Raw genomic sequence first — 19,883 nt, forward strand, 5'->3', positions numbered from 1 at the left:
CTGCAGGATGCTGTGGTAGCCATGCTGGTTCAGTGTGACCTTCAATTTTGAAGAAATCCCCAACAGTGTCACCAGAAAAACACCCCCACACCAGCACACCTCCTCCTCCATGCTTTACAGTGGGAACCTTCTGATTGTTGCATCTCCTTAGCAGTGGATTCCTTGCAGCTATTTGACCATGAAGGCCGGATTCGCACAGTCTCCCCTTAACAGTTGTTCAAGAGATGGGTCTGCTGCTAGAACTCTGTGTGGCATTTATCTGGTCACTAATCTGAGCTGCTGATAACTTGCGATTTCTAAAGCTGGTGACCTGGATGAACTTGTCTTCGGAAGCAGAGGTTACCCTTGGTCTTCCTTTCTTGGGTTGGTCGTCATGTGTGCCAGTTTCGTTGCAATTTTCCAGACTGACTGACTTTAATTTCTTAACATAATGATGGCCACTCTTTTTCTTTAGTTAGCTGATTGGCTCTTGCCATAATTTGAATATTAACAGTTGTCCAATAGGGCTGTTGGCTATGTAGTAACCTGACCTCTGCACAACACAACTCATGGTCCCAACCCCATTGATAAAGCAAGGAATTCCACTAATTAACCCTGATAAGGCACAATTGTGAAGTGAAAACCATTTCAGGTGACGACCTCTTGAAGCTCATCGAGAGAATGCCAAGAGTGTACAAAGCAGTAATCAGAGCAAAAGGCGGCTATTTTGAAGAAACTAGAATATAAAACTTTTCAGTTATTTCACCTTTTTTGTTAAGTATGTAACTCCACATGTGTTCATTCATAGTTTTGATGCCTTCAGTGAGAATCTACCAATGTAAATGGTAATGAAAATAAAGAAATCACATTGAATGAGATGTGGTGTCCAAACTTTTGGCCTGTAATGTATATACATGCGCACACAAAATCTACAAATCTATTATAATGTTAAGGTTTAGCTTTAGCTAATTAACCTACATTGTCTTTGATCTGTTACTAGAGAATAGTCGTTTTTTAAAGTATGCTGTAGCATAATGGTGTCAGGATTGACTGCAGCTGGGCTCATCACCTGTGGCCAATCTTGACGGCGCATAAAAGCCAGACATTTCCTCCCCTTTGGAAGCGACGACATTTTCGTGGACGTTAGTGCACGGTTGTTTATTTGTGTATTTTCAGTTCCGGCAATCGCCACATGCCTGCGGGTTTGTTTTAGTTGATTCCCATTTATTTCCCATTCTTGGCCACCGTGCCATTGTTTATTTGTATTTATTTATTGTTTATTTTATAATAAAACCCCTTCCCAGCATGTCCTGCTTCTGCGCTTCCCTTCCCCGTCAGCAAGCGGGCGTGACAAATGGACTGATCCACTAGCGTGATTGGAAGTGAATAGACATTTAGTCAGCTCAAAAACCCTCTCAAAACCCGACCAGACAAAATTTACAGGTCTCAAAAATAGGGCATGTCTGGAAAAATCTGGAGATGTGCTCACCCTATAACTATTTGTGCATGGTTAACAAGTGAAAGATACCAATTTAAAATGCTTTAAGCTGGTTTGAGATGTTGATTTTCATAAGCTACTTGGTATGTTATTCGATGGTTGTCCATGTTTTATATTTACATTTAGAGCATTTATCAGACATTCTTATCCAGAGCGGCTTACAGTCTGTAGTTACAGGCACAGTCCCCCCTGGAGCAACTTAGGGTGAAGTGTCTTGCACACCCATAATTATATACCACTTAAACAAACATTACATAGATAGACAGACTTAGAATAGACTTTATTAGTCCTAGGCCTGGGAAATTCACTTGTTTCAATATCCTCCAAATATATTTAGTAATGTATAAGATATAAAAAAGATATAAGATATATATGTAGATGTAGATAGACACCATACAATAGTACTATGTTTAAGTAGTTAAATAATGAATACATATGGTGAGTACATATGGAATAGTATTTTACTTACATAAACTCCTCACATTCTAAACAACGCACATGCTGTGTTAGAAGTTTATGACTATAATATTAACTACATAAAAATATATTGTTCATAAGCATTGTTTTATCACTTGACAGAGAAATATCAGCGGGGTCGAGCGATAGACCGGGGCGAGGTCGACATCGGTGTCCAAGTTACACAGGTGATACCCCCTGGCCTTTTCTGGAGGTTCCACATCACAGTCCATCACCCCACATATGTCAAGTTCAACGTGTCCCTCACACGTGACGCCCTCCTGGGGATATATGGAAGACGAAACCTCCCCCCAACGCACACACAGGTAAGACTTTTTTTTGCTGGAGATCATCGTGTTAGCAGCATCTAGCGTTGCTCCCTGGTGACAACCGCATGAAACATTCCCCTACATAAAAATCTCATTTGCTTGCGACAGAACCCAATCTCTTGAGGGAGTTTTCCTCGTTCTCTAGATCTGTTTGAAGGTCTCTTCCCAGTAAGCCAAAAATACCACTATGTGCAGTGAATCAGATGGCTTTCTTCTTTTTTTTTTGGATATGATAAAAGCGACGACTATCATGGTTTACTAACGAGTTGTTTGTTAACCTCCTTTTCAATTAACATCCCCTGATGCAAAACCCCCAATCAGGAAGCGAGCTGCTCTGCATTAAAGACTGGGCCTGTCGAGTCGCATTACTTCACCACTTGCGACACAGCAGGCAATTTGTTTTCAAATAGTCAAATATGCACTGGCCATTTATTTCTCTCTAACAGTGGCAGCAAGATCTGAAAAAAGCGCCGTCCTGTCAGACGGCCTTGAAATGCATGTCTGATGGTGTGTGTGTGTGTGTCTGGGCGGTCTCTGACATTGACTAATCTGCGCCCAGAGGTATAAGCTTATGCAAGCAGACATATGCTGCTGTTGACCAGGTTGCACTGAACAAGCTGACCGCTGCTGGTCAGGCTGGCAGGTCATCGGGCCAGTCGCTCTGGGTTACCGTCTCCTGCGTACCAGCGTGCATTGACTCATCAGAGTCATCTGTAAGTCGCTCTGAAATAAGGGCGTCTGATAAATGCTGTAAATGACTCATATTTTTTATTACTTTAATTTAGCATGAAAACGACTTCTGTTATTCCAAACAGGGTTGCAGACATGGCAGGATTTTATCTTTTTGATGATAGTGTAACAGTCATCCTCATGTTGCAGGGACTGTTTGTCCTTGATGAAGGATAGATCCTCATACAACCTCACACAGAGGGCACTACTTTCGAACTGCCATTATGCTAATTACGCTTGTTCATTAGTGTAAGGTCAAAGGCATCCTTGGGATTTACATAAATAAATACAATATAAAATATGAAAGAAGCACACTCTTTAATGACACTTTGACGAGCACAGATAAGATAAGTAATCTAGACTGAAAAATGTCAGAAATTTATTAGCATCTTGTGGATATGCATTTGGTGTCACTGGAATTTGTGATTCATTGTTTCTTCCGGAAACTGCTGAAAAATTTTCGAATTCTGTGAGTTCAGTGTGTGTAACACACTGCATGTCACTGCCCCCTTATGCCTGAGCAGCGCGCCTGGCGCGCGTCGGTACGGTAGCGGTGTGAATCGCGGTGGAGGAACGTGGTCAGAATGAAGCAGGCACAGAGAACACGCTGTGATCTTGTGATTCTATATCCACTCATCAGCAAGAGAAGAGAGTCATTCCCACGTCAGGCCTTTCTAATCAGACAGGAAATAAGCCAAGTGGCCTGAGGCGAGGACGACCTGCCAGACTGGGCCATCATTGTCTGCTTATCTCATAACTCAATCCGTGACCTTAGCAGCCTTTCCGGCACTCCCCTTTCTCTGCGCCATCAATGCGCGGGATGCCACCGGGTGTGAATGAGCCCAGCTAGATCCCCATCTAAATAAATTGGGGCCCAAAAGCAAGACTCAAGTTTTCCCTTTGTGTCAGCTTACCCAGCGGACAGTGACTTTTGGTGAAAGTCGCAGAAGCAGTAAAGGGTGTTGCTTCCTAATAATTATTCTGTTTAACCTCAAATAAGACCAATGGAAAGACTGATATAATGATAAACACATTCACTACTTATTTAGGGCTTTCTATCACACCTCGTTACACCCCTACTACTATAATTTCATCAAGATAAAGCCAACTTTTTAGTGCATACATCAACACATATTATTTTTCTCCTGGCTAAAATATAACACACCTGTCATACTGTTCATATGTAACTTCATATTTCTATTTAGAATAATGTCACATTTCCCTCTTACACATAATGTCACATTTCCCTCTTTCCTTAGTTTAATGTGGTTGCTCTGTCTGGCACCCAACAATGCAAAATGTGACAATGAAAACGTACAGTAGTGAGTGAGGAGAAATGTGACGATATGAAATATGCAAACTTTCTTCCTGCATTGTTTGTGACAATCTTACAGACCCTTCATATCTAAATTAATTTTATTGAGTTGGTCAAAAATGAAGAACACCATTTTTATGTACCTATGGCAGTGTACAGAGAATAGAAAATTCACACTTCTAAAGTGTGAAAACAGTGTTTAAATAAAAAAAGTGTAACAATGTTTGTTAAAACATGTTTTCTGTACATTAAATGTATCCCCGTTGTTTCATATTCACTAAAACCTTTTAAAAGATATTTTAAAAGAATTTTAATTTGTGCATAATACTTAATTTGTTCATTAAAACAGACATCACTGCTCTCATATCTGTGGTCAAAGCATGAATATAAACTGTAAATTGTGCCATTTTATGTTTTTGTCTGGATTTTTGTATAAAAGTTGTAGTTGTAGACATGGTTTTAGAGCAGAAATATGAAATGCTTAGGTAAGCTCGGTGTTATCCTCGTTTGTTCCCAGTTTGACTTTGTGAAGCTGTTGGATGGGAAGCAGCTGATTAAGGTGGAGGGTAAGGGGTCCAGCTCCGTCCCCAGGAACCTCCAACTCAGCAGCCTGCAGGAGACCGGCTTCATCGAGTACATGGACCCAGGAACCTGGCATCTGGCCCTGTACAATGACGGCAAGAAGACGGAGCAAGTTCTGATCCTCAGCTCCTCTGTTGGTGAGGCAGTCAGGGAATTTTTACTAACCCAAGAGCCAGCACTTTACAATCTCTTTTATTACGTTTTGTAATCGATGTGGAAATAAAAGGACCTCTCAGCCAATCATAAGTCATGATTTAAGTGAGATGAAATGTGTCGAAATGGCTCATAGTTTTCAGGTAAGCATACATGAAACATTACTTGTACCCATGTTCATCCCTCCCACATAGAACCATTGTGCTTTGCACATTTTCCCTTAGTTTAATGTGGTCGCTCTGTCTGGCACTCAACAATGCAAAAAGTGACAATGTCACTTTTTGAAATGGTACAGTAGTGAGTGAGGTGAAATGTGACAATATGAAATATGCAGACTTTCTTCTTGCATTTTTTGTGACTGGGATGTTTCATTAAAGACAGAGACAAGGGAAAGAGCAGATTTTCTCTTACAAAGCATTTATGCTTTTTGGAACAACTTATTCTCTATGAATTCTGCTCCTGTATTTCTAAATTATACATATCTCTCTGTTCTCTGTTCATGTAAAAAAAAAGACTAAAATGTCCCCCTGTGAGATCTAATAGACTTGTCCTTGTAGATGCATTAGATCTCATAGATCTGTCCTTGTGTAGCTGGCACTATTTTTAGAGCATTAGTGTTATATGCAAGAGGCATGCAAACCATAAACCGAAACGCATGTCTCTATCTGTCTGTATACAGACATATTTTAAGGGTTAAAATCACCCAAATAGTTTTTATTTCAGAAATAATATCTAGAGGTCTGTAAGGGGAACCGAAATTGGGGTCTCACACCTTTGGAAACATTTAGAGAACAGTAGAATAACAGAGCTGTGGAGACATTTAGACTCTTTCTTCTGTTTTCTTTTAAATAACAAAATGAGAAATGTGTAGAATGTGACACCTTATATACTTTCAGAACAAAGTGACTTTCTGGGACAAATGTTTTGGGTTTAATCTGTGTTAGTTCTGCATTGTGGACAGTTTTACTAACATTTGGTAGAGGTGCAAATTGCTGCAATTTTCAAAATGTCATATGATTATTAAAACATTCACCAGAGTCTGAGAGGCTTTTACATATTTCTTTAAAAAATTAACAGTTTTGGATGGATGAAATCCCTTTAATCGATGGGCTATTGCATCTACATTTTTATAATCATGTCCTCTCAGTCTGCTATATTGAACAATCTATGCTCCACTGCCTATCAAATTAGCATATCAGTGAAATCATTCGCATTCACTTTTCTATCTCACTCTCTCTGTAACCTAAAACTGTCCAAAAGAATAATACAAACTCCAGACCACATGCAGAGCCATGAGGGGCTTTATTGTGTACCTGTTGGCATTAGTCACTGTAGCAGATGGAGATATTTTAACACTGTCCTTTTCCTGTCTAATTTCACCGCACTCCACTGTCTGAGAGATGCACCATGCAGGGATACTGAGCCACAACGTACGTTCTGTGTTGTGGAGCTCTGAAATGTTCTAAAAGTCTGAAAAGAATGTCTGTAAAGTAGCTGGCAGTATAGTGTGAGCGTGTGTTTTTGCAGACACCATGGACGGCTGCTCAGACAACTGCAATGGCAACGGGGAGTGTGTGGCCGGCCACTGCCACTGTTTCCCAGGGTTTCTGGGACCCAGCTGTGAGAAAGGTGAGCAGAGCAGCAGCTGTTCCACAGGACAACTGAGAAAGTGCCCCTTCCTTCAACTCCTTCATCTGCCACACTCATCACTTCACATCATGTAAACCCACGCCTAGTTCCTCGTTCCACGCATAGTTTGATCCGCTGTAATAGAATTGAAATCATGGATCCGTGTCAAGTCACCAAAGTGCAATGACTATCACAGTGTGCAGTCGGTCTCTACTGAGAAATGAGAGAACAATAGTCCCCTTAAGGCAGGACATAAATTATATTTCAGTAAGTCTTGTTGGGTATATCGCAAAGATGTACAATTTAGCAGTCTACATTTTAAAGCACTTTATAAATTATTTTTACATAGAAAATATTTGTATATTTATCATGGGTTATGGGCTACTTTTATGTTTTTTAGAAACTACATTTTGCTATAAAAGATGGGGAGTGTAATTAATTACGTTCAATGCCATTCACTAACTCAGAATGCTTGAATGCTGAAATTCTAACTGCATGTTTTTTTCTGGTTGTGGGCGTGGTCGATCATGTTTGTGAGATCATGTTTGTGATGTCCAGTGACCTCCTTCTGATCAAGTTGTATTACAATGGAGAACCTTGCACTAGACTTGAGCATGTGACATATTAATAGGAGTGGGATTAAATCGAGTGTGTGAGAGCTGTCAATCATCGACCATAAAGGCAAAGTTCTGTCGGTCTGGGTGACAAATAATTACACATCAGTAAAACAAGAAACCTTTATTTTTTCTTTTTTTATATGCTTATCCCACTATTATTTTAGCACTATGAAATGTATTTTTCACTGAAGGTATCCTTACTTTTGCTTAAGTAAAAAGCAAAAGTACATACAGCCAAAAATACAACTGTCGCATGTCTCGGTATCAGCAAAGCTCTGCATCAAAACTCATGTCACACTGCTGCTCTGAAATGACAGCAGTGACCCAGCACTTCCTCAACTCCGCCTCATGAAACAGGCATAGCATGCAATCGAGCTCGAACCACTTCCTCCACCTCTGCACCAGTTAAGTGATTCATAATGCAGCTCCACACAGCCGGGGCTTAAAATCCCATGTACCCACTGCGGGGACAGGCCTGCTGCTCTCATCCTTCAAAATGCATCTCCTCCATGCAGCAATCAGTTCCAACCTTCTGTTTTTCTGCTAACGGCTTGTTAACTACATCCAGGAAGATCGGGCGCATGGACTGGCCTAAATAATGTAACAGTCGAGCAGCAATTCCTCTGCAAGGCAAGATCTGGGGCTGTGGGGAAGATTATGGCAGGGCTAAGGTCTTCGTTCTCCACTATTAGGAGTCTCTTCAGAGGGAGATTAAACATCGAGAAGGTTTTTTTTATATCAAATCAGTTCCTCAGCACTTCCCCAGCCCCTCAACTCCGATCCTCCGGAGGATCAGGGCTTCTGCACAGCCATTTTCTCCATGCATTTCCCAGTGGCAGCCTTAGTGTTGACTTTTCAAAAGGCTGGCAGTAGGCAGCCGGGTCATTATTTGGCTAAAGTGTGTGTGGCCACAGACATCTGGAGTGTGCAGTTGAGCGTTAAGATGAAATAAACGTCTGTGTTCCCCAGGAATTATTCCTTCTGGTCTTTCTCTCAACTTTGAAACCATCTAGTCCCCATCGTTCGACATGTCTCCCCCCTAGCCCGGGCTGTAATCGTGGAGGCCAATAAATCAGCCCCGGCTTTAGCCGTGACTTATTCGCCACTCCTCATAACCTATTACTCCTGCCTGATTGTCGCATCTTTCCGGGCATCTCCGAAGGATCCGAGACCGACTGAGTTATTGTAGCAGATGCAATGTGCCTGATTCTGCTGTTGCCATGGCTCTCGGCCAGGGATGTTTTAGGAGACTAATACTGCGGGATGTGATGACAGCGCTCACTCCTTGACCCCACAAACCCTGAGTGGCCTCGAAGGGGTTGCTCCGCCGTGAAGGGGAGCAGCGACCTTTGCAAGGCAATGGCAAGATTCCTCTATCGCTTTTTTTCCTCTCAATTAAACTAATCCCGAAACAGAGGAAGAGATGATATAAAATATTGACTCCTGCCCAGGAAAGCACACGCGCCGAGGATTGAAAGGCTGGTGTCACGTTCTCCGGTACACGCGTTGCTTCGTCTGATGCTTGCAGCAGCGGCTGTTTGTTTGTTCGCTTTGTTTGCCGTACGCCTCCACCACCGCCGCTTGTCTTGTTGTTTCACCGCGTCGCAGTAACGTCGGCGGAGCCGCTGCATGCAGGGCCCAGATCAGGCGGGGCTCTCCGGAAAATTAAAGGAGTGTATCGATTTACATGATTCCACGGTAGGGATTTTCTGCCACTTGAAGTGGGAGAGAGAAAAGAGAGAGAGAGAGAGAATGGCAGGAGGGGTGAGCAAGGGAATGTGACAAACTGAGTGCCGAGCAGGGGGAGAGAGAAAAACGGTGGGCGTCATTATTACCGGCGGGCTATTGATTAAATTCATCACCTCAGACTGGCAGGCAGGATCGTGGAGAATGCAGGAAATGATGTCTTCACTTTCCGCCTGGCGACTCGTCTCTGTCTGTACACCCTCTACCGGGAGCTCTAAGCCGCACAGCAGCAGGAGGTACTTTCTGAAACCCCCGTACAAAGCCGCGGAGGAACCTGCTGGGCTAAAGAAAAGACTTGCGCCTCCTCAAGAACACAAAATACACAGATGTTCAAATTCACCTTGACTGGGCAGCCGCATGTTACAGAAATGGGTTATGGGATGATGAGATTTAGTACAGTGGCTCTGAATGAAGCAGCTGTGGTCAGCACAGCATGACTAAGCCTTCGGGTGGCTACGGTGGAGCAGACCACCCTCCCCACAAAAAAAAATTAATTCTGTCAGGAGCAGTGTGAGGTTAATAAGATGTGTGTAAATGGGAAAAGGGGTCCAGAACAGCACAACGCACTTATTAATTTTTGCCTCTTCATCTGAACCACAATTGTTAGCTAACTGCATGACTACACATGGGATACCCAAGTGATATAAGTGTGTGTTGGACTAATTAAGGGAATAAATGAACATTGAAACTCATTTATGAATTGGGTATACTTGTCCTCTATGAGAAAGTGGTCACAGTACAAAGTGAGTGTGAGTGATTGCCATTATGTTGTGATGAGATATTCCCATCCTGATAAGACACTGAAGATAAAATATGACCAGTAGATATGACCAGTTGCCTCTTTTTAACTTCATGACTGCTTTGTTCACTACTGTCATCATCAAAACATTAATAATAAGAAAGTGTTCAGTATAAACCTTCAGGACTGTTGGAAACCATCCCCGTTATCTAACATAAGGTGGTGGAGAGAATCCAAGAGTGAGAACTGCTGCCATCACAGTAAAATTGATTATTAGGTAGCGTCATGTCTTATTTTATTCCCATGTCTTCAGTTTAGTTGGAAATCCAAGCTTTTGACTGGTAGTGGTAGTGTTCTAAATATGTATTTGTATATGCACTGTCTATGTCTATATCTAGTGTCATATTGTTTAAATTAGAAACAATAAGAACCAAGAACCGAACCCTGGGGTACACCACTATAAAGAATGTGACATTGTGCTTTCTGTCTGTGAATCAGTGTTACATCTGTTCTGCTACTGTTCCTGGTATACCATGGTTTCAGCATGAAGGAGTCATTCGTGTGGGACTTACATTGACCCATGTTAAGATGTGGCAGTATTGGGCAGCATGAGAAGAATCTCAGCAACTTTGATGAGGGTGCCCATAAGGCATGGAGTTGGCAACATTGACATAGCTGTATCTCACCCGTCTTTCTTGGACTTCATATTTAGTAAAAAAGTATGCTAGTTGACAAGACGTATGTATTTCTGCTTTCTCAGGTGTTCTTAGTTCTCTTCCCTGGGGCTACTCATTCCTGCACATTGGCCTGGGGATACATAGGGCTGCTCAGGGGTATAGTGTTAGAAGAATTTTATATAGATATATAACTATTTTGAACTGGTTGATTAGTGTCACTTCAATACCTGCCTACTTTGTGTCCTGTCGCAGATACGTGTCCAGTGCTGTGCAGTGGGAATGGCGAGTACCAGAAGGGTCGCTGTACTTGTCACTCTGGATGGAAAGGTCCAGAATGCAGCATTCAGGAGGACCAGTGCATTGATCCCACCTGTTCCAACCATGGAGAGTGCGTGCGTGGCATATGCATATGCCTGCCCACCTACAAGGGCAACAACTGTGAACAAGGTACAATAAATAAATAAATAAATATGTCTTCTGACTACAAAAGCACACATCAGTTAACACCTCTGATATGAAAATCACCAGCAGAGCTCTTTTTTTTAAGTTATTCCTCTCTCTTGATCTTCCAAAATGTTGTCCCATGCTTGCACAACAGAGGGCCACATCAGAGAAAGTGCCAGGGGTTATTTTTCTTCCTGTTTCCCTTCAAATCTCTCTACACTCTTGGGCTCAAATGCAAAAATCAATGGACTCAGGAGTCGAAAGAGGGCGGCGTCCGGCTGGATAATAGCTGGTTCGCCTGGACTCTTAGAAAAGGGAATAACCTTGAGCTGATGAGGCCAGTTCTGGGATAAAAGTCGTGAGCGTCAGAGTAATTAGAGAGGCTAAATGGAATGGATTCATCGGGTCATGAATACACTAAACCTGCTCCGACAGAGAGATGTTCGTTTTAAACTTGTTCCCTGTTCTGGACCGTTTCTTCTGTTTAAGCTGAAAGATAATCAAGGTTGTAAGCAGTAAATAGGGTGAAGCTTGACTCCAACAAACTCACACTAGTCTACATTAGTTCTGGCTCTCCTGATTAGCCCGCTAAAGAAAACAGCAGATAACAGGATTGCCATTCGATTACAAAATTACAAAAAATTTGCCAGATGCATTGCTTATGTACTGTAATTGTGAAACCAGCTGCACTTTATGAATATTTTTTGAGATTTATCAAGTGACATTTCTGGGATAAAGCAGACCTCCTTATTCAGCTAAGTGTCTTTAAGCCTGGGCTCTTGAGGTAATTTGGTTTATTTTTGTGTGTGTTATCTCATTAGGCTATTAACATAATTTCTTTGCAGTTGTGGTCAATGTTGTAATTTTGTTTTATGATAAGACATTCGCCTATGAACCAGACTGCCACAAATCCACATGTTCAAATCCCACTTACTACCATTGTGTCCCTAAGCAAGACACTTAACCCTAAGTGTGTCCAGGCGGACTGTCACTGTAACTACTGACTGTAAGTCGCTCTGGATAAGGAAGTGAGAAATGGCATAAATATAAATGTAAATTGATGAACTGCAAAAAGGTGTGAACACTGTGTGAAGCTAAAAACAGCTGTTATATATATATTATAAATCATGAAGGTTACACACACACGTGTGTATGACCATGAACATTGTCTTTTTTGTTTTCTCTGTTCAGTGGACTGCATGGACCCACAGTGCTCAGGCCATGGTGTGTGCGTTCGGGGCGAGTGTCTCTGCTCACCTGGGTGGGGGGGCGCTGGCTGTGAAAGCCCCCTCCCTGCCTGTCAGGAGCAGTGCTCCGGACATGGGACCTACCTGCCCGATGCCGGATCCTGCACCTGCGAGCCTAACTGGACTGGATCGGACTGTTACATAGGTAGGGTGTGTGTTGGTGTGTGTTTGTGTACCTCCTTGATACTGATTCCTGCACCTGCGACCTCATTTGTCCAAGTCTAACTGTCTGTGTGTGTGCTCGTGTGTGTGTGTGTGTTTGAATTGCTTGGCTAAGGATGCTGCTCTGTGCTTTGTGTGTAGATGAGTGTGTGTGTGTGCTTTAGCCTGTGTGTGTGAGAGCCACTGAAGACACTGTTTTCTGCAGAAGTGTTAATGGCGCTTCAGATGGAGCTACCTGCTGCTCCGAGCTGCGATTTCCCTCACACGCTGAGTGAAAATGAGAGTGCCCCTCACCGCACCCCTGCACCAGCCGCTTCCATGGCACCACTCCCACAATCCTCTGCTTCCCCAGGCCGTCTTGGTGCAATCTTTATTGCCACCAGAACACAGTGCATTTCTTTAACTCTTTACGCGTTTTTTCACCTTTGGAGTCTGAGTTCACTCTCTGTTTTGGTTCATTTCGGATGCAGAAGAGGCTTTGATGAATAAAAACAGCGGTGGGCGCCACTGGGTCTGTGCTTGTTGCATAATAAGATGCATTATTTGCTAAAATCAAATAGATTTTTCTTTCCTTTCATTTATTTCTGTTATATAGGCCGATTCTTTAGTTCTAGTCAGAATATATGTGTATGTTAATATCTAGAATATTTTACTATATCATTATATTTTATCGTTTCTAATTAACTATGGTATTGACACATACATAAATGGCAGCAGTGCTATTTTTGATGCCTTGTGAATCAGCTGGCATCGTTTTAAAAAGAATCTTTAGAAGAGTTCTGTCATCCTTTATTAATTCCTGTTTTTTTAGTGCCCTGATGTTCTAGTTGCCGTCAGGGTTCATTTTCATTTTAGTTTGTTCTGAGCACTTTGTGGCTCCGTCCCAGTGTTCTGATTCCTCTACACCAATTAGATATCTTGGAGAGTGGTATAGAAAAGAAGAGTTATTCTAAAAAAATGTCTTTGCTCACTGGTATGCAGGGACAGGCAACGTTATAAAATCTGACTGGTCTGGGATCCGATATCAGTTCTGAAACATGCAAGTGCAGGATCTGCTTCTTGACGGCTGAACAGAGAAGTCACCAGATTTGTCTCTAAAGCTTCCCTTTAGATTTGATTGACAATAATTGAGGTAATTTATTTGGCTTGCCTTTTTTCCTTCTTTGAGACGTTTCTCTGCCAGCTGTGGTTCTGGAGCTCAGACTCCAAACTCCAACTACGATGAGAGAGTGAGGACTTCTCTTGACCTACGGTCATCATTAAGGAGTAGCTGCCAAAACCATGAAGCTCCTCATGCTGCTCCTGTCTGTTTCACGTTCAGGTTCATTGGAGTTCAAAAGAAGGGCTTCATAATTTAGCCTGTCTTAAATAGCTTGTTTTTTCAAGTCCTGATGCCCTGGCACTGATTGGTGTGTATGTGTGTGTGTGTGTGTTTGTTTTTTTGTTTTTTTTTTGTTTAGTGCACATATTTTATATCCATAACTCCTCCCTCCAAACTCCCTTTTAAAAGCAGTGATGTGGACAGCTTTTACTGTCAGCTTTTTTTTGGTGTTTCTCTCCCCATATAGAGTAGACTATTAATTACTTTATCATATTCACATGAAGAGATGTGTGTGGAGAAGAAAAAAGTAAAAAAAAAATCCCAGTCTTGTTCAGGCTGGGATATGGTAATGAAATTCTAATATGCTAGCGGAAGGATGGCTCTCCTATTTTAATACCTTTTTTATAAGCAATGTATATTTAAATTGAAATAACTTTTTACGACTCGTGGATAAGTGAGCTCTGAGTGCCTCCAGCACTTTCCCCAGCTGGCTGATAGATGGCCTTACTCCCACTGTGCAAAGAGTTCATGTATTAATCCCCCCCCCCAAAAAAAAAAGAAATATCATCCCTCTTAAAATGTTTTTGTGATGTAAGACAAAGAGTTCCACAATGAATTATTAATACATTTCCCACCTTCAGTGTGACCTATAGCCTGTACATTCAATTTAGAAACAAAAATTAATATATGTTTTTTTTCTAAAAAAAAAAAAAAAAAAATTCTACTGGTTGTTCAAGTGAGCACATATTATTCAGTTGCTTGGTACAGACTTTTTTATCCACTGTATCCACTGTACTAAGTAAATATTTAAAGCTACACTTCCACAGGGTTAGATCATGAATATGATGCCTACTGTGGTACGTTTTTTTTTTTTTTCTTTACCTAATAGACAATTGTTTGGTCAAAGACTGTCCCACTCCAATTTAGCAGAAATACGTCCATTCAATATGTGCACATATGTGTCCGATTATTCTGTAATGCAGACATCTGATATTTTTGATGTACAGCAGACCTTTAAAAAGATAGCTCACCCTCTGCTATCCAATTTCTGTCCAAGCTGCAAATGTTACTCTGTGACGTTATGACTGTAAAAAGTCAAAGGCTTTGTGCTAACCTTTTTCCTGTGACCCCATGTCACTTAAATTCAATATTAATGTACCATGATGGGTTTTAATGTTCCTTGTATTGATTATTATGAGTAATAAATGAAATAATTGCCTGTTGGTGTTTTTAATTGAGGTGCTTTTAATGAAGGCAGTAACACCCTTTGACTGTGAAACCTGAAGTGATAAAGTGTTCACTTGGCATATTGTCAGATTTATATCTTACGTCACCAATGTCATATTCTCCCTTGTTTTCACATTTGATCTGTGAATAAGCTGTCATCTTTCCTCTTCTTCTGTACTTCTCTCTCCTGTCACCCCCCTCTCTCTTGGTTTGACATGTAGAGGTGTGCCCGGTTGATTGTGGACCCCATGGTGTGTGTTCTGGGGGTCAGTGCCAGTGTGAGGAGGGCTGGGAGGGACACGCGTGTGACCAGAAGGCTTGTCACATCCGCTGTGAGGAACACGGACAGTGCAAAGATGGCAAATGCGTGTGTCACCCGGGCTGGGAGGGCGACCACTGCAGCATCGGTGAGTGACCGCGCCCATGATGACATCTTATTTAAGGAGGGATATTTTCTTGTCAGTCCTGTTCTGCTATGGACTGCTGCCGAGATGTGCTGAAGTGTAATATCTTAACATGAAATATGGGTTCTCTTGAATGGCATGCAATTTTATCTATTATTTATTTATTTTCATTTTTCCCTGTTAAGAACAATCTCCAGCTTGTTCCACCCCTGGAAGAGCTATTAAGCTTCGATATTTGCTAAAAGCAAAGCCAAGAACTCATTTCATCCTCTCTGCATTTTAACAAGGGAATTAAAGGCACCACTGGTTCCATAGACACATCAAACTAATTGCATCCCTTCCCTCAAATTCCAACTGTCATTATCTGCAATGATGTGTATATATACAGTGCAGCTCTTGTGTTTGGCCTGGAATCATCCTTGGGTTCCGCATTCATGTGGCTGTTACTTTGATATGAACCACATGCCTTAACATTATTACTGATCATGAGAGCGGTATTGTTGGATAACATCTCCCAGCCCATGCAGGACACTCTTGACGGCCTGAATTAGGTGTGCATCACCTCGCAACCTTAAAGGATCTGCTTCTGATGGTTTGGTATACCTTCAGAGTCCATACCTCAAATGGTCAGGGCTGTTTTTGCTGCAAAAGTGTGACCTGCTCAGCACTGGGCAGGTGGTCATATGTCTTGCTGCCCTTTCTAGATGTCAACATTGTCTTTTTTTCATTTTAGCTCACGACTTTGATGACGTTGTGAAAGGTACGTTTTGGCACTTTACCATTCTGCTTTTTTATTTAAGGATCCTTTTTGATACATGACTCTTGCATGGCAAAAAGTTTTCAAAACCAGTCCCTGCCAATCACCAGGGTTGTTAAGTCCATTTTGAGCTGACTGTCATCAACTGGCTTTTTTACTTGCATAATGTCCCGCTACATGCTTTTCAGTCAAACGTCTGACTGCCGGCATGATGGTAGTGAAATTTTAATGGGCTTATGTCTGACGCCTCCTCCCCATATTTCGAGCCTCTTCAGGCCTCAGTATTTCAGGCTGCCTCTCTTTCTTCCATGCCCCGAGAGGGTAAAAAACAAGATGTTGTGCTTTAGGAGCAGCCATCAATAACTTTGGTATTAGGGATATTTTTTCCCCTCCCGGTTATATGTTTAAAAGAGATTTATGTAGAGGCATGGGTGAGAGTTCTTAAGATGTAACAGGGAGGCTGGCGCTTATATGATTATTTTTTTTTTCTCTGTCTCTCGCTCTTTTGGTCTGCCATGGCACAGATGGCTGCCCCGGCCTGTGTAACGGGAACGGGAGGTGCACGCTGGAGCAGAGTGGATGGCATTGCGTCTGCCAGGCTGGGTGGAGCGGCACGGGCTGCAGCATTGTCACGGAGAGCGAGTGTGATGACGGTGCAGACAACGATGGAGGTACAAGCCCCACCTCCCCGCCTTTCTCTGATGCATGCCAGAAAACCAGCGACTCTCCGTGTCCTCCTTCCTGCGCCACATTCACTCTCTGTGAAAAGTGGTCCAAATTTCCTCCGGCTCCCGCAACGCCGTCCCGACTAGAGAGTGCATTTTAATCTTCAAAATGTAGGTTAATGCGTTTGATGTTCCTGAGCCCAGCAGAGATAAAGAGAACTGCAGTATTTTAAATGTTACATAATAAACAAGAAAACACGCTCAACAGTGATGGAGAACAGGAAGAGATGCACACATGGACACAGTGAATGTTTTCCAAATACCGCTTGGCAATATTTCATTATCTACTGTATACCGTATAGCTATTTCTTAGTATAGATTTATGTAATGGTTGCATTTTTCATTAAACCAGAGTCAGGTCCAGTCCAGCATTTTGATTTTGGTGAGAGGAGTCATAGGAGTGAAAGCATCAGATGATGATATCTCTTCGGTGCATAGTGTTGCTGTCACAAGCTGCTTCCTCCGTGGTGCTGAATGATTCGATTCATGGAGGACCAAGCTAAATGCAGGGATCTGAAGCCCTCCACCTTGTCTGTATTGTTGCATATCTGAGGTGTTTTATATCAGAGTTGTGCTCCTCAACACAAGGCTACTTTCTAATGCTGAACGCACAATCTCACATCAGCAAGCGGGACCAGTAACATGTTGGTCAACCACTCACGTCACATCATATTAATACGGATTTCAATAAAAAGCATGCAGCAGAACGCAAACAAAATAGACACACAGACACACACATCTATGAATGGAGCAAAGGTGGGGAAGTGGCCTTTGCTGACTCCGTTTTTTGGGAGCACAGGACCTTTAATTGGACTGCTGAGAGCTGGACCTGCTTTTGAACTCCCACTCAAGCCATAAAACTCCCCCATAAACTGCGGCACCGCGATCCTTTTTACTCGCTCCCTCCTTCCCACAGGACCCTTTTTATATGGAAAAGTAGAGGTGTTAATGTGATGGTAATCATTCCCCTTGTCATCTGGATCATCTTCTCGCATGCCTTTTAGACAGTTTTGTTAAATATGTTCTCATCCACTGGCTCAGCACTGCGCTTAAACATTAGCAAAGACCCGTCCACGCAACCTAAATGAAAGTGCATAATCATCGTCGTTATCGGCCAAATGTGTCCTCCTTTTCATGTTGTTCTCCCTTCATGATACTGTATTTTCATATCTGCTTTTATGTTAATGTGTCTGGACCATAAACAGGGTTTTATTTTATCATGTTTGTGGCTCTTTAAAGATAGTGGCTTTGATTCCCAGCCCTATCGGGAAGACAGAGCCATATTCAATTACTTGACTGCAGAAAAGCGAAGTTCTGACCAAGTGCTCATTAGAAATGCCGTCTCCACTCTGACAGGGCGATCATTAGGGGGAGCAGATTAAACTCCAAGGTCTGTGCGCAGCCGGTGCGGCGAGGTGACGGCACAACAAAGCCGACAGCCGATTCCAGTGCGGTTTCCTCACGGCCATATTTCCTCATGGCGAATGAAAGAGGGGGCATCTGGGATGTTTGCCTGGTCAATAAGAAATCAATGCTCTGCCATGACTCTCGGTCTCGTGGCTGAGGGTGTCCAATGGCATCTTCATCTGTCAGCGGTGATCTTATTGCTATTGGTCTTACAGTAACAAGATCCATGTATTAAGCACACAAGAGACTTTGGTCCAGATTAAAAAGGGAGGGAAGTTGCAATAGAGGGGGATTTATTCCCATGTATAGAGAATGAAACCCTCCTCGTCAGACATACTGTATGCTTGCAGAAGGCCTTTTTAAGGCGTGTCACTTATGCCAATACGACCCATGTTAGCATTTCCCTGGATTCCTTCCTCATAGTATATCTCTCTGTAGGGAAATTCTAGTCAGTCTGTTGATGTCACTCGGTTTTATGTGTTTCTAACCCCTGTGCCTTGGGTGGTTATTACTCGGCCAACCATACCTTTTTTTAATAGAATGAATGATTTGATTGATTTATTCCTTTGTTGATTGCTTGACTTTCCATATATGAGCAATCATTCTCAAAATGCCAGTTCAATTACCTCCTTTGGCAAACAGAGACTCACATTTATCACAAAAGAAGATCCATTCTGCCTTTTATGCTCCTGTGATGCTGTTCAAGGAAGGGTAGGTATTGAGCTTTGCGAAATGCACCTCCCTAGTAAATTGAGTCTGCACAGCAAGACGTTATCTGCAAATTCATGTCAAAATGCCATTTGCTTTTGTTTGGAAAAGATGACACACGAACGCGTGCAGTATTGCAAATTGTTTTGCACGTTGTATTTCTCAGCGGCATGTCAGGTGCTGAGTTGGCACAACGCCGCAGCATGAACTGTCTGCAGAATTACACTATTAACAGAGTGGATCTTTGCTTTTTGTATGCTGTGTGCCAGTAATACACCAATAAGCCACAAAATTGAAACCCTTGATGAACTGTTTGCTACAGAGGAAGTGAAGAGTCAGTGTTTAAAGGTGATGTGACAAGAGAGCCTGATTGCTAGAATACTGTATCATATATCATATTTTTTTTTTTTTTTTTTTTTTTTTTTTGGTGAAGTGGTCAGTACCTACAAAAAACAGTCCAAGTAGAGACAAATGTTATCCAGGGACAGGGTGCCTGTGGCTCATAGATGAGGAATGAAGTCTGGTCCACCCGGTTTGATCCTACAGTACAGCTGCTGCACCACAGCCTGCTGAAAACGAATGCTGAGCATGATAGAAAGGCCTCAGAACACACAGTGCACCACAGATTACTGTGTATGGGTCTGTGGATTCATCAGATGTCCAATGCTGACTGTTTGCTTTGGAGTCCTAACATCATTTGCACAGTAGGCGGTATGTGCCTGCACCTGATCTGAACATTAACATTAATATACTGCTAGGCAACCATTTCTTGTTAATAAGCTACATAAATACAGAAGCATATACAATATTACATCAATTCATTTTTATTACTATTATTATGGTATATAGTCAACCATTTTATAAAAGGTTGAATATAAAAAAATGCAATAAACAATGCAGGGCTGTGAGTTGTGCTGATTTTATCACAGTTAAAGTGGCTTGACAGGAAGCTTTATCCTTGACAAAATCTCACGGCCTCTTGTGGGTTACTGCTTTATTAAACGGCTTCTTTTATTGGTCTTAAAATGGCAT

General features: G+C 42.1%; 1 protein-coding gene across 5 annotated transcripts in view; it reads left to right on the top strand.

Moving 5' to 3' along the window:
- Positions 1–19,883, top strand: part of LOC114768018 (teneurin-1-like) — a 179,354-nt gene that overhangs the window by 84,049 nt on the left and 75,422 nt on the right. For all 5 annotated transcript variants that reach the window (XM_028960053.1, XM_028960050.1, XM_028960054.1 and 2 more), the window contains 8 exons: positions 2,057–2,259; positions 4,824–5,025; positions 6,569–6,670; positions 10,702–10,896; positions 12,085–12,285; positions 15,072–15,257; positions 15,988–16,014; positions 16,536–16,682. In XM_028960053.1, coding sequence (XP_028815886.1) covers positions 2,057–2,259; positions 4,824–5,025; positions 6,569–6,670; positions 10,702–10,896; positions 12,085–12,285; positions 15,072–15,257; positions 15,988–16,014; positions 16,536–16,682 — 1,263 coding nt within the window. The remainder of the gene's footprint in view (positions 1–2,056; positions 2,260–4,823; positions 5,026–6,568; positions 6,671–10,701; positions 10,897–12,084; positions 12,286–15,071; positions 15,258–15,987; positions 16,015–16,535; positions 16,683–19,883) is intronic.

Source organism: Denticeps clupeoides, chromosome 18 (genome assembly GCF_900700375.1).
Source record: "Denticeps clupeoides chromosome 18, fDenClu1.1, whole genome shotgun sequence".
Lineage (NCBI taxonomy): Eukaryota > Metazoa > Chordata > Actinopteri > Clupeiformes > Denticipitidae > Denticeps > Denticeps clupeoides.